At 45.1% G+C, this 14,369-nt stretch overlaps 2 protein-coding genes across 2 annotated transcripts; both read right to left on the bottom strand.

Moving 5' to 3' along the window:
* Positions 1–3,441: 3,441 nt before the first annotated feature.
* On the bottom strand, positions 3,442–3,706 carry PIGY (phosphatidylinositol glycan anchor biosynthesis class Y). The gene has a single exon (XM_075544025.1). It carries the CDS (start codon positions 3,704–3,706, stop codon positions 3,491–3,493), a length of 216 nt encoding a protein of 71 aa, XP_075400140.1. The 3' UTR covers positions 3,442–3,490.
* A 94-nt stretch (positions 3,707–3,800) lies between these two features.
* PYURF (PIGY upstream open reading frame) lies at positions 3,801–7,450 on the bottom strand. The gene is made up of 2 exons (XM_075544024.1): positions 7,173–7,450; positions 3,801–3,948 (listed from the first exon to the last, which is right to left on the bottom strand). The coding sequence occupies exons 1-2, from the start codon at positions 7,373–7,375 to the stop codon at positions 3,801–3,803; spliced, it is 351 nt and encodes a 116-aa protein (XP_075400139.1). The 5' UTR covers positions 7,376–7,450.
* Positions 7,451–14,369: the final 6,919 nt, after the last annotated feature.

The following is a 14,369-nucleotide window of genomic DNA, read 5'->3' as shown; positions in this document are numbered from 1 at the left end:
GCCATGGAAGAGGTGAGCCTTTGCCTGGTTTGTCTGATGTCTGTTTAATTCGTCCCTTCAATTACACGACCATCCCGTAGGACCCGTCCGGATGTGGGCTGGCTCCCACAAGAGAGCCCATTCACGGCAGAGGGAAACACTGCCTGCGCCTGCGCCATCCTCACAATTGTTCCCATGCTTGAGCCCACTCTGTCAGCCTCTGTGTCACTGAGGGCCTTCCTTCTTTTTGCTACCCCTCCACTTTACCAAACATGATGTCTTTCTCAAGAGATAGGTCTCTTCTGATATGTCCAAAGTTACATAAGATAAAGTCTTGTGAATCTTCCTTCAAAGGAGCTCTCTGGCTTTACTTCTTCCAAAATAGATTGGTTTGTCCTTTTAGCAGTCCGTGTGACTTTCAACATTCTTCACCAGCACCGCAATTCAAATCGAATTCTTTGTTCTTCCTTATCCGGTGTACAATTTTCATATGCATATGAGGCCATTGATAATCCCATGGCTTGGGTGAGGTGCACCTTATTCCTCCAAAGTAACCTCCTTGCTTTTCAACACTCCAAAGAGGTCTTGTACAAATGTATCTAATGCAGTGCAGGGGATGCAGTGATCTCGACTGCTTCCATGGACATCGATTCCATGAACCTTCCTAACAGCAGAAAGCCTAAGCTTTCTACAAAGTGGCTGGTCAATTTGAACGACTGAGCTTGTGGCTACCAGCTCAATTTACAACCCACTACACCAGCAGGTTCCTTTAATTGTGCACCACAAAAACCTCCATTATTTAAAGCAACTCTCCCCACTTTCCCTAGAGTTCCTTTCTCTTCCCACTGTGGACAAAACCAGAGCTGACTCTGCAGCTCAGGGTACAAAGGCATGCTGCCCTGCCCTACCTGCCCGAGGAACATGGCACTGGGCAGAGGATGCGGGACAGAATCTGGTCTTCTCAGCTTGTATTTCTTGGAGAACTTGTCTGAATAACTTGGGGTGAGGTCCATTGGGACGCAGGATTGCATGTCATGCCAGACACCATTTCGACCATATGAATCAGAGCTGCATCAGTTCTAAACTCTGGCCTCAACTTATCTGGATTGTAGCCTCTTCAACACATACGTTATCTGTGGGGGCGGGGGCGATGAGAAATGCTAGCAGCTTTTTCCTCGTGTAGCTCCTGATCTGGAATTGGGAGAACCGTGTTCTTGGATGCATCCCCTTGGAGTTCCTCTCATCCAAGCCGGGAAGGGCATTACGAGTCATGGTCCCAAAGCAACACTCTCGGTACTTTACTATAGGAAGCAAACAATGCCCTCAAGGAAACGTCAATCGATTGGTTGCTCAGTGGGTTTCATTATGGGAGTGATGTTACATCTCATCATGGAGGATGACTGAGTCTTAACTGTCAAACCACTGGCCCAGCCAATTGATAAAAAAAAAAAACTGTCACATCAGGGAAGTGAGCTTTTGGGAGAAGGGAGTACTTTAAAAAGTATCTGAGCTCATTAAGTGCTGTCCAGACGGTTTCCAGTCAGCGCCCACGAGCACAACAGAACACAGCATTGCTCAATCCTGCACCCAGCTCACGGTAGTTAGGTGTGAGTCCATTGTGGGAATGACTAATTCCTTGGGGCTCTTTATTAATAACCTGCAAGCTTTATCAAGGACACATGTCAAGAATATATGAAACTGTACTTCCACCAGATTTGTTCTGGCAGTCTGTGGTGCTAGGGTGGTAGTCCGTTCTAGCCCACCGTGACCCTATGCACAACAGAAGGAAACACTGACCGAGCCTGTCATCCTCAAAACTGCTCCACGTTTAAACACTTGTTGTGGCCCGTCAATCCACCCAGCAGTCTACAGTGCTGTAAATATCCTAACGGCAACAGAACTCAGAGGCTTTGTTGTTACACCAGGTTTCCTAATTCACCTTTTACGTGTATCTGAAGTGACTGAAAATACCATGGCTTGCACCTTAGTCCTCAACATCCTCGCTCGGCAATATGCTAGGAAGCCTTGAACAGATTTGCCCAAAGCACATAGAAATGCTAGGGAAGTTTGCTTGGCTTCTACTGGATCTTCCAACAGGCTTGTGCTCAGTGTTTTAGGCAGAGGTCTGCTACTATATTTTTGGCCAATTGGGGAAATTCTCAGCAGTCTGCCAACTTACCTTCTCACCTTGGAGTTCCTTCCCCTCTGCAGTAGGAAGCCTGTCTGATCTGCTGATCCTGGCCATGAAGGCACACAAGCCCCAAGCTTGGCATCTGCCCTGCAGACTTGGAAACTGCCGGTCCATACTTGTAAGAGCCCCTTCTTTGAAAGAAACCTCTCTCTATATAAGCTTCATTGGTTTTGCATCTCTAAACAAATTAGCCTAGGAGATGGTGGTGAGATTTTACGTCAACTTACACCTGCTTGAAAATAGTCTTTCTACAATCAGCTTCACCTTTCTGCATCATCGGCCTGCAGCTCTGAGTCTGAAGAGGGCCCTGGCTAGCATCACACCCATGGATGTGAGTTGGACTGGGCTTGGCTGCCTTTTTGGTAGGAAATTAATTTTTGATGAAACGTTCTGTCTTACATGTCACTGGTTTTGTTTTTACAGAATTCAGCCTAACACACACAAAGATTTAAGACAGCAGTTCTCAACCTATGGGTTGCAACCCCTTTGGGGGTCGAAAGACTCATTCACAGGGGTCACGCGATTCCTAACATTAGCAAAATTAGTTATGAAGTAGCAACAAAACTAATGTCATGGTTGGGTCACAACATGAGGAACTGTATTAAAGGTCACTGCATGAGGAAGGTGGAGAACCACTGCTCTAAGAGATAGTTCTATTTTAGGTATTAAAAATACCTATAAACATAGCCTCCATTTAAAAATTTAGGACATTTTACATGTCCCCCAGAATGCCACACCATTGACAAAAAGCACTACTACAAATTGTTTCTACATGGGTGTTGTCATTTCATTTCATTAGTATTCATATAATCACAAGGTAAATTTCCAAACTAAGACTTTTGCCTGGTAAGTGAAAATTTCATTTTAAGGTTTTCTATCACACTAGTTTAAATCTATTTCTCTACAACTACTCTTTAAAAAGCTCCTTTGTGATTATTAGTCATTCCTTGCGTGTGATTTGCCTCATGAGCTTGAATCCAAACAAACAGTATTTCAAAAGGTTAACTGTTAAAATGGGAAGATAAAGAAAGTTATCAGCTGATTAGGGCTGTTAATCTCCAAACTATTTTGTCAAAATATTTCTGACAGAGCAGTTGTTGTTATAAACTGGCACAAGATCCTTCACACAATCAGCACGGTCCAAGAACGCGAGCAGAGCTGCTGCAGCCTCCGTCTGCTAGAGTCCTAAACTCGGACAGGAACAAGGCGAAGCAGCTTCCCTGCCAACCAAACGGGAGTTCAATATTTCAGTCTAATTGAGCTTTCAGAGAAAGAGGCCACAAACATATTATTTTATAGACCATCTTGGCTCTGGTTACATTAATTATGTCTGAAGAGTTTAATACCCATCCAAGTCCAAAGGTGGAAGAACACATAAACAGGTATGGTGATTGGCAAGAGCAGACTGTAAAAGCACAGGCTGGTCGTGCTGGTGCAGTCCTGGGGGAAATTTTCTTCTACAGAGGCCGAGTAGAACAGTCCTGCTAGGGACACGAGTGGGATGAGGACAGTCAGGGTAGGAAGAGACAGAAACATTCTTCTCCCCCACGTGGCACCCGCCACACTTACTCTCAAAAAGGTAAATGTTAGTAAGAGAATTGAGCTGTTTGGGTTGTTGGTTTTTTTTAAATTATAGTTCAGTCGGCTCCGCTTTTTCTTTGTTCTTATTTTGATGTGTCATCCTGGCCGCTTGTGGTATCATATTAGGAATGCCATCAATGATTGGATATGCTATTCCCAACTCTTCATTAATTAATTCATTTGTCGATGCCTCATATCTAGGAGAAAAAGAAAAATATCATAAAGTGAATTTTGGAAAACAGAATTCTCAAAAGAGCTGATGGTCAGTAAATAATACTATTTAACTGATTTTTACAGTTACTCCTGCCCAGTATTATTTAACCCTACAAGCTGTAACGGCAATGTTAGTTCCCTTAGAAAATAAACCTGTAATTATTCCCATTGTAGTTGGTTTCTCTCAAATGACCCTTTTTCACTGTATTTCCAAGTTCTGCCTTACTTAAAAATTTTCTCTTATATCATCTCAGAAAACATTTCCTCTTTTTATTCAAATATGCATCTCTTTGGCTATGCTCAACTATCACCATCATTTTACTACAGTTCTCGTTAGGTGCCAGCAAGTCGGCTCTCGCTCACAGCGCTCAGGTCGGTGCCATCCTCACAACTGTGGCTATGCTTGAGTGCACTGGGGTAGCCACTGTGTCAACTCATTTTGTCCAAGGTCTTCCTGTTTTCTGCAGCCCCTGTACTACACCAAGCATGAGGTCCTTTCCAGGGACTGCTCTCTCCTAATAACATGTCGAAAGTATGTGAAACCAAGTCTCACCATCCTTGCTTTTAAAGAGTATCGGAGCTGTATTTCTTTCAGAACTGATTCATCTGTTCTTGTGGCAGTCCATGGTACTTTCGATAGTCTTCGCCACCACAGTAATCCAAATGCATCAATTCATTAGAGTACCTCGTTCAATGCTGAACTTTCACACGCACGAGACAACTGAAATAACAATGCATCAGTCAAGCACACCATAGTCCTCAGGGTAACATCTGTGCAGATCTCGGCTGATGTTTCCACGAACATTGATTGTACACCTAAACAATACTGAACTCTTCAATCTTTTCTCATGCTGTTGCCTATTGTTCCAGTTGTGAGGACTCTGATTTTCTTTACGAACAGTTGTAATCCATGCTAAAGGCTGAAGTCCTTGATCTTCATCAGTTAAGTGTTGTCAGATGCCATCAATTTGGCTCCAAATGATAGCAATTCTACATACAAAAGGAAGAAACCCTGCTCGGTCCTGCACGGCTTCACTGTGAGTCCATCGTTGCAGCTACTGTTGGGCATCCAGCTCAGGAAGGGTCTTCCTCATTTTCACTGACCCTCTAACTTTATCAAGTATCTCAGGTTTCCATTGTTTCTCTAACAGAAACACAAGCAGGTGGCTTTAACAAACAGAACTTTATCCTCTCGTAGGTTTGGAAACCTGAAGTCCACATTCAGAGCCCTGGTTGAGGGGAAGGCTTTCCGTCCTTTTCATACTTGTGAGCCTGGAACTTCTTGGAGATCTGCATGTGTCTCAGTTTTCTCCTGCACCTCGAAGGTTCACACAACATAGGTTCACAAGACAAGTTCCAGTCCAGCTCTTCTTTCTCGGTGGTAGTCAAGTCCCATTTCTCTGCTTGTTTCTTTTGGCTTTTATCTCTTATCGGACAGAATGTGATGCAGGCCGCATCCCAGGGAACACCTCTTACCTGGATCAGGACTATTATCCGAGTTAGGAGGTCACATCCCATCTTAATTTCCTTACAACTAACTGGCTAATCACATCCTTATATAATTCCCAAATTACATCATTACATAACTTTCAAAACACTGAGATTCATGATCCACTCATGTCTGTGGGAGACACCGTTGAATCCATGACACCAGCATGATTACCTTCTCCTGAGTCTGTTCCCTATGGATAACATGCGGAAAATACATGAGATAAAGTCTTACTATCTTGGCTAGTAAGGTGCCCTCTGGCTATACTTCTTCAGATGTAGATCCATTTGTTCTTCTGCTGATTCTTCTGTGTTCCTTGTTCACAGCGCAGCTTTCACATGCATACACAGCAACTGAAAAGGTCAGGGCTCTGGGCAGGGCCATCTTAGTCTTCAAAGTGACATCCTTGCTTTTTAAGACTTTAAAGAGGTCGATTGCAGCAGATTTTCTTGGTAGAATACATCATTTGGTTTCTTGACTGCTGTTCCCACGGGTCTTGATTCTGAATACAAGTAAAATGAAATCTACTGATACAGAAACTAGAGAAAGTTCCATTTCAGGAGAAGGAAACCACTAAGAAATCAAAATAGCTCACACAAAAGTGAGCAAAAGATGGAAAGACAGATATGAGGGAAGCTTTGGAAAGAAGCTGGTCTAAAGTTAACTGGTTACACAATTAGCTGAAAGACCCAATCATAATTTTGAGGTTTCAAAAAAAACTCATTAAAAAACCCTTCATTACCAGAAATATTAGGAAAAGGATAAAAATTAAAATTACTGTAATCTACTACCCAAACACAATCGCTATTAACATTTTGATATTCATTCAGCATATGCAATTTTTAACACTACTGTCTTCAATGTTCATTTTTCGTAGTTGGAATTATCGAGTTGCTTTGGCTAAAAGGTTAAAAATTAGTTTGACAATAACCAGTTCATCTAGAGCTAACAGCCAATGGGCAGCAAACACAGCTCAGCCCTTGGCAGGGATGAAGCCGGGCACTGCACTTCACAAGAATTTGGAAGACAGTGGCCTATTTTTCATTATTATTAAAATATTAAAGCCTCGGGCTTGTCCTGAATTCCAGTCCTGCTGTACAAACGTCGGGGGCTTGAAACTTGGTCCAAGTGCAGGCCAATGGTTTACACACCTGGCTGTGTACATTAGAATCAAGGCCCTGGTGGGGCTGGCAGCTAAGCACCTGGCCGGGGGCTTCCAGGTCGGCATTTCAAACCCACCAGCCAGGGAGGAAGATCAGGCGTTCTGTTCCTAAGGAGATTTACATCCTCAGAAACCCTATGTTAGGTTGCTGAGTCGGAACTGGCTTTGTGCGATTGGGTTTTTGATTGAAGGTCCTTTAAAGAAAACCCAAATAAGCAGGTCTCTGAGCCTGACTTCCCGACAGTGTCGCCATGGGTTGGTCTCCGGAGCTCGGTGGGGGTTTCGTTTTGTGTCTCCTGTGCCCTGGTGATTCGAAGGCACAGCCGGAGCTCCCATCCACCCGTAGACCCGCGCCAGCAGGACGGCCATTTGCATTACGAGGTGCGGGGCTCGGCGCCATCAGGTCTCCTTTTGCCCTTCAGCCCCGAGAGGCGCGGCGGAGGAACCCAGCAGGGCCCGAGTGCAGAAAATGGCAGCGAGAACACCCCGGCGGCCCCGAGGCCCGCCGCTCCTCCCACCCCACGGCCGCGATCCACACACGGCCCGGCTCGCCTCACCTGAGCGGTTTCTTGGAGAGCGGGCACACCAAGAACTCCAGCCACACGGGCTCCGCGGCGCCCAGCGGCCCCTCCGCCTCCCCGCGCCCCTCGGCCGACCGTCGAGGCCCCGGCGCGTGCAGCCCCCGGCGGGCGACTGGGGGCCGCGGCGCGCGTGCCCCGCGCAGCGCTGAAGCGAGCCTGCCGCGCGCTCCGCTCAGCATGATCCAGCTGCCGGCCACCGCGCCGCCCGCTCGCCCGGCGGCCGCAGCCAGTCTTCCGGTTCCGCCAGGCCCCGCCCCTGGTGCCCCGGAAACCCTGCCCCGGAAGCGCAGTCCAGGAAACGCCGCCCCCGAGCAGGCGGAGCCGGGCGCCTGGGTTCCGGAAGGGCTCCGGAACTTGACTTTGGAGACCCGCTGTCCGCTCGCTGACTCTGGCCGCGGAGCGCTGCGCAGGGTCCGTTGCCGGCGTCCAGCCATCGCCTTTACCAGCGTCTCACCTCGCGCGTCTCGAGGTGTACTCAGATGCCTGGGTGCTAGCGACCTGCCCTCCGAGCCACCCAGCGTTAGACTTGGACGTTGGTGGCCAGCTCCAAAGGACGTCTCAAGCTTCTTGTGGAGTAGATTACCGGTCCTTTGTTTATGGAAAAAAAACTTCCTGCAGCCTTGTTGTGGCTTTTTTTTTTCATTAAAAAAAAAAACCCAGAAAGGAATGGGTTAAGTCTCCAAACTGCCCATCCTTCTTGATCCTATTCTGACACCAACCGCTCCCTTCCATGGGACTCAACCTCTCTGCTGGGTTCAATAACCTAGTGTAATGGCCACACGGAACTCACAGACAACACTTACAATTAAAGCACTTATTAAGGAAGCTAATAGATTAAATGTAGGATTAAACAACACCAAAGATGCAGTCCTTGTGTCCCCAGCATCTTTTTTTCAGCCATGGTGGCAGGCAAGTATAATTCTGGGACTCAGCCTTCCAGCCACACAGCAACTTGGCCTCTTCTTACCTGCCCATACAAATGTGGCGGAGCCCTTTTGGTGCTAATGGTAAATGCCCCAAAGGCATCCCACTCTGCAAGCCTGTCAGCCTCGGGTCCCAACACTCAGCTTTACTCCTATAGTTTGGGAAGCCCACTGCTCCTTCCTTTCTCAGATGTCAGTACGGAGGCCTCTGCATCTGCAAACATTACACCTCTGGTGGTGTCTACTCTTTCTCAGTGGTCATGGGATTCTATCTTCCTTCTTTCGAAAGGGGACCCATCCTCAAGTTTGAGTGTTCTACACCTTCTTTGCTTGCTCCACAACACGTCATCTGCAAGGATGGGATGGAAAACTCAGACCAAGTAATGTCACTTCATCACAATCATCCATGGTGAACAGGTTTCAGCGAGCTTCCAGACTAAGAACAGACATCCGCTTGAGCATTTTCTTTCTTGTTGTCTTGCTACAGATCTTTGGCTTACAGGGGCCTCATGCAGCAAATGTGCCCAGTGCATTGAGTTGTTTTATTTGGTGACTACTGCTTGCATGTGCCATTGTAGATCTAAGAAAATGAGATCCTTGACAACTTTAATCTTTTCTCTTTATCCTGGTGCTTCTGATTGGTCCAATTGTGAGAGCTTTTATTTTCTTCACATTGACTTGTAATCCATAGGAAAGGATTATATATATATATATATATATATATATATATATATATATATATCTCCAATTATACATAAATGTATACTTAGATTTTGGGAGTAATATACAGTATAAGTACAAGTTTATATTTCTAAATCTCTCTTCCACTCAACAATGTGAAATTGAGAAATTTCAGTATTATTTGTTCAATCTGTAAAAAAACCCGAAAGATTCTGACATGATTTGTTGTGCTTTATTTACTAATAGGAGCTCTGATGGCGTTGTGGTTACACATTCAGCAGCGATCAGAAAGGTCAGCACTTTGAAACCACTAGCTGCTCCACAGGATAAAGAGTGAAACTTTTATTTCCGTGAACAATTACAGTCTCAGAAATTCACACGGGCAGGGGCAGTTCTACTCTGTCCTGTAGGGTTGCTATGAGTCGGCATCTATTCGATGGCAGTGAATTTGGTTTTTCACTAATGCTCAAAGCATTTCTAAAGGCTAAAACATAACAACTCACTTCCACCGAGTCAATGCTGCTCATCGTGACCCTATAAAACTGCCCCAAACACAATCTTAACAGGATAGACAGCCTCATTTTTCTCCTGCGGAGCCGCTGACCTTGTGGTGAGTGGCCAAACACTTAATCCAATGTACCACCAGGGCGCATTAAGTTGCACATAACGACCCAAAATCAAACTCGCTGCCAATGGGTTGATTCTGACTCAGGGACTCTATAAGGCTGAGTAGACCTGACCCTGTGTTTTTGATGCCGTAAATCTTCTACAGGAGCAGAAAGCCTCTTCTTTCTGGTGAGTGCAAGCAGCTAATCTTCCAGTTAGTAGCCTGACACACAACCCAGTACTAGGCCACCAGGGTTCCTTAAGCTGCATTTGGAATCCTGAAAAAGAAACTCCTTTCTCTGGGGTGATGGACATTCTTAGAGGTCATTACCAAGCTCCTCCTCTCCCCCAAAGTAATGGATCCTGGAGCTTTCCATGATTAGTCATGAATGGAGGAAGGCCTGAGCAGCTGTCAGTGATGTAACTTCAGGAAGCTATTCAGAAATGCTATTTTGTTCCCTTTACACTAGTTCTTACTAGGGCAATTACAAAAATTAAATTTTCAGTTGATGTTAGTTGCTATTTGGGGCCCTGGGGAGGGAGTAAACTATTAGAAAGATATATTTCAGCAACAGATTAAGCAAAATTTAGCTTCTGCCAGCCACCTTAGGGGACTCAGTCCAGATGGGGCAGGGTCAAGGCCATAGACAGTGTGGGACAGGGACAAACAATCATGTTTTAGGCCAACCTCATTAGCCTCAGATAGTCTGACTGACAAAGATCAGTATCAACTGGGTTTCCTAACGAGTCTATAAATAAATTAGTTAGTGTGCCTCTGTAGAGAAGGTTGGCAGATGATCTGTTGTTTGCTTTTATTTCATCCATCTCAGTTTTAGTGGAGAATGGAACGGAAGCATAGGTATGGGAAAATGTCCTGGAAAGTGTAACACCAAAAGTCCACGGATGCTTAAAAAATACTTGAGTATGTATGTGGCTGTCAATTCAAAACATGTCAGTAGTACATTGCAAAATGTCAGAGCTTCCAAAGCATTTCTAAGCAGCACGCAGTATCAAGCAGCCATCAGATCTGCATGGAGTCTACTTAGCTGCACAAGGCAGCAGCACACCGTTGTAGAAGCATGGGGCTGGAGTCAGTGTCTCAAAGGCTAGTCGTTTGGTTCTTGTTTTAAACTACTGGCAAGGCAGTCCCACTGCACTCTACTGGGCACACATGCAATGGCACAATGAGCTTTAGCTGAACATAGCTGTGTGGCCTAGGGGATGTTACTCCACTTCTTTGCCTCGATCTTCTCACCTGTAAAATAAGGTAATAATAATAATATAACGTAACCTTTTGGGTTCACCGCTGAACTCTTAACCATGGTGCCACCAAACCCAGCTCCAAGGAGATGAGCTAGACAGGCATTGAGATCCACTCACTTAAGATTGGAAAGAAAAGCAGAAACCAGCTTCCTGATGCAGGGGGAGCTGACAAGAAAGCTCCAACAGATGGAGATCCCAAGGGGCAGTTCTACTCTGTCATCTAGGGTCACCATGAGCCAGCGTTGGCTCAGTGGAAGTGAGTTTGTTTAGTTTTGTTTAGCCTTTAGAAACATTTTGCTCATTAGTCAAAAAAATCAAACTCACTGCTGTTGAATAGATGCTGACTCATTGCAATCCTACAAGACAGAGTAGAACTTCCTCTTCCCTGTGGATTTCTGAGACTCTATTTAGGGGAATAAAAAGTTCACTCTTTCTCCTGTGGAGCTGCTGATGGTTTCCATCTGCTAAACTTGCAGATCCCTGCTGAATGTGTAATCCTACACCTCCCTGGCTCCTATTAGTGAATAAAGCACATCAGATCATGTCATGATCTTTTTAAAAAATAGGTTGAACAAATAATATTAAAATTTCTCAATTTCTTTTTATATTGCTAAGTGGAAGAGAAGTTTAGAAATCTGAACTTGTAGTTACATTGTATATTGCTCATCCAAAAAATGAAATAATAAAAACCTGTGTGTGTGTGTGTATATATATATATAAAGAGTATACGTGGGGGCGGGGGTCACAGTACCAAAAAGACTTGGTTGACTTTCATTCACTTCAGTGGGTAGCATACGATCAAGGTCTATGGTATTGAAAGAAGAAGTCCAAGCTGCACTGAAAGCAAGGCTCTAGAAGTAACGGAATGACGCGTTGCACTCTCTGGAAGCATCTTCTCGAGTTTGAAGCGGCTATGTGACTGACAGCTGTGTCCCTGGCGGCAGTAGTGACAGCATCAGCTTTCTGTGCTCTGGATGACAGATAAGGGAGGCTGACCTTAACAACAAAGCTGCACAGGAAGTCCCAGTTTCTGCTCCAAGCCCTCCCAATGACTATCAAAATATTTCCCCATGTCAAATGACTTCATGTTCGAAATACCTCAAGTGGTTTCATTCTTACACTAACCCCCAAATTGTGATGTGGTAATTAAATAAAATAATACAAGGGGGCTTCAAAAAGTTAGTGGCAAAATGGGATTAAAAAAGAATGGAACTTTTCCATGAATTTTCTGAAGCAGCCCCCCCCTATAGAAATCACTTAGAACTGTGCTTAGAACTTAACACTCAATAATGCTAGCGACTTAATTTTATTTTTCTCAGAAGCCGAGATCGAGATAAAAAGAACAATTTAGTCCATGGGTCATGAAATTGACTTGTGAGCCTAATCCTGTTCCCTTTGTGTTTTTGCAAATCGTTTCATTGGAACATAGTCATGCCCATTGATTAACATATCGTCTATGGTTACTCCAGAGTTACAACAGAGAGTGGGCAGGCTAAAAAGCTGAAATGTTTACTATCCTGGCATTTTTTTAATGTTTGCTGACTCCCCCCTCCCCATTCACATTGTATGATTTTGTTCTGGGCTTAGATACCTGATAGCTGATCCAATCAACACCTCATGATCACACAGGCTGGTGTGCTCCTTCCTTGTGAGCCCATAACACAGGGAAGCCAGGACATATAAATCCCTCAGGACCAATAATAAGAGTAGAGATACCAGAAGGGTAAGGGGAAGTTGAGGGGAGAGAAGGGGGATCAATCCCAAGAATCGACATATAACCTCCTCCCAGAGGAATGAGCAACAGAAAAGTGGGTGAAGGGATACAGCAGACAATTCAAAATATGAAAATAATAATTTATAATGTATCAAGGGTTCAAAAGGGAGGGAGAGTGGGTGAGCGAGCGAAAAAATGAGGAGTTGATATCATGGGCTCAAGTATAAAGAAAATGCTTTGAGAATGATGGTAGCAACAAATGTACAAATGTGCTTGACACAATGGATGAATGTGTGGATTGTGATGAGATGTAAGAGCCTCCAATAAAAGTTCTTAATTTAAAAAAAAACAACGTTTTCTGGCCCCTCCTCAGAAGTACTAGAAAGAAGGAGTAATCAGAGTACTGGTCGGGGGTGAGGGAGACACAGACTCACAGCCACAGAGTCATACTGGCTCATCGTGGCCGCATAGGACAGGATAGAACGGCCCTGTGGGTTCCTGTGACTCCAACTCTTTATGAGTGTAGAAAGCTTCATCTTTTCACCCTCAGAAGTAGCTGGTGGTTTTGACAGGTAGATAGATTGGGGATAAAGAGGGTTGTCTCCACTAAATGCCTACCCTAAACAAAAAAGAGCTGTCATGACCACAATAAAGGGGTTGAAAAGAAATCAGGCACACCAAGGAGACACCTATGGGAAAATCCAGAAAAGAGCACCGGCAGACAAGACCACCTAGGTGCAGGTGAAGCTAAACCTGGCCATAACCTAGGCATATGATACCACGCAGGTGCCCTTAATCTCAGGCAACAAGATGGGCCAATACCCTCCACCACGCCTCCCCAGCCAGGGGGATAGGAGTGGGTAAATACCAGACTGCGGGCCAGCCATCCACTCTTGTTTGGATGCTCTCTGGCATGGCGGAGGGTGGGGTTTCTCTCAGAGGCACGCCTGCTCGCCCCTTTTGGGATTTCCCGCTGTTACCTTAGTACTCTGGTTTCCGTGCTCCTGTGAAACTTTCCCACGTGAATTTTACCATGCACGCTCCCCACCCTCCTCCTGCTCCCGCCATACGCTTTGCACCTTCCCAAGTCCTATCTGAGACTGTAATACCCCAAACGTCCCTTTCCCTCCTAAAAGTGACTTGATTTACAAAAGTGCTTCTGCCGCGTGAATTCAGCCTGGAGAAGCAAGAACGGAGGTAAACCACCCTAGAAACCTAATAGTGTCAAACTGATAACCTTGCCATTAACAGCCCAACCAACGTGTGGCCACTATCCCACCAGGGCTCCTAAGTTCCAGCAACTGCTCATGAACACAGTCAGCCGCAAAAAAAAAAAAAAAAGGAAAGTCAGAAAGAACACAGTCAGCCTCCTAACCTGGGCTTGTGATATGGAAGGCAAGCACTCAGGGGCGCTCTCTTTCCGCATGAGTCGGAATCCATTCGGTGGTGGTGAGTGAGAAGACTGGAAAGCAGAGCATTAGTGGCCGAGGCAGGGGTGAGAGCTTACCATGCGGTGCACAATGTTGATTCTGTAAGTAAAGCTAAAGACTATTTAAAAAGGTTCTCTGATACTTTTAGTGCATTATCCCTCACAATTATTTATAAAAACGAGAGGTAGGTGTGAATTCAGCAGAACTGACTCTCAAAGTCTAAGGAAAATGGGGTTCTGCAGTCACCAGCTAGCAGTGAATGAGAGTTTAAATAGCAGTAGAACGCTTGTGTTTATGATGCTTTCTGCTTCGGGCCACCTGTTGGATCACTGTTGAGAAACTCTCTGACAGGAAGATGATGCCCTATGTCATTAGTCACAGTCAAAAGAACACGTTTGTGCCGGTATGACTCCTGACCTCCACCTTCTCTGTGCAACCCACTCCCCCTTGAAAGAGAACGATAAGGAAATTTGCAGGCAGCGTGATGCATGCTTACCTGCTTTCTTGAGTTGTAAGTCTTGCATATTAGAGGTGTTTTAAAACTATTCTTCCAAGT

Source organism: Tenrec ecaudatus, chromosome 3, assembly GCF_050624435.1.
Source record: "Tenrec ecaudatus isolate mTenEca1 chromosome 3, mTenEca1.hap1, whole genome shotgun sequence".
NCBI classification, from domain to species: Eukaryota; Metazoa; Chordata; class Mammalia; order Afrosoricida; family Tenrecidae; genus Tenrec; species Tenrec ecaudatus.
Note: the sequence above shows the minus strand (reverse complement) of the source record. Positions and strands in the feature narration are given on the sequence as shown.

Excerpts from the sequence above, each read along its gene's own strand:
- PIGY (XM_075544025.1), bottom strand. The coding sequence starts at position 3,706 with ATGTTTCTGTCTCTTCCTACCCTGACTGTCCTCATCCCACTCGTGTCC.
- PYURF (XM_075544024.1), bottom strand. The coding sequence starts at position 7,375 with ATGCTGAGCGGAGCGCGCGGCAGGCTCGCTTCAGCGCTGCGCGGGGCA. Across the intron at positions 3,949-7,172 it reads CTCTCCAAGAAACCGCTCAG|ATATGAGGCATCGACAAATG; the intron begins GTGAGGCGAGCC and ends TTTTTCTCCTAG.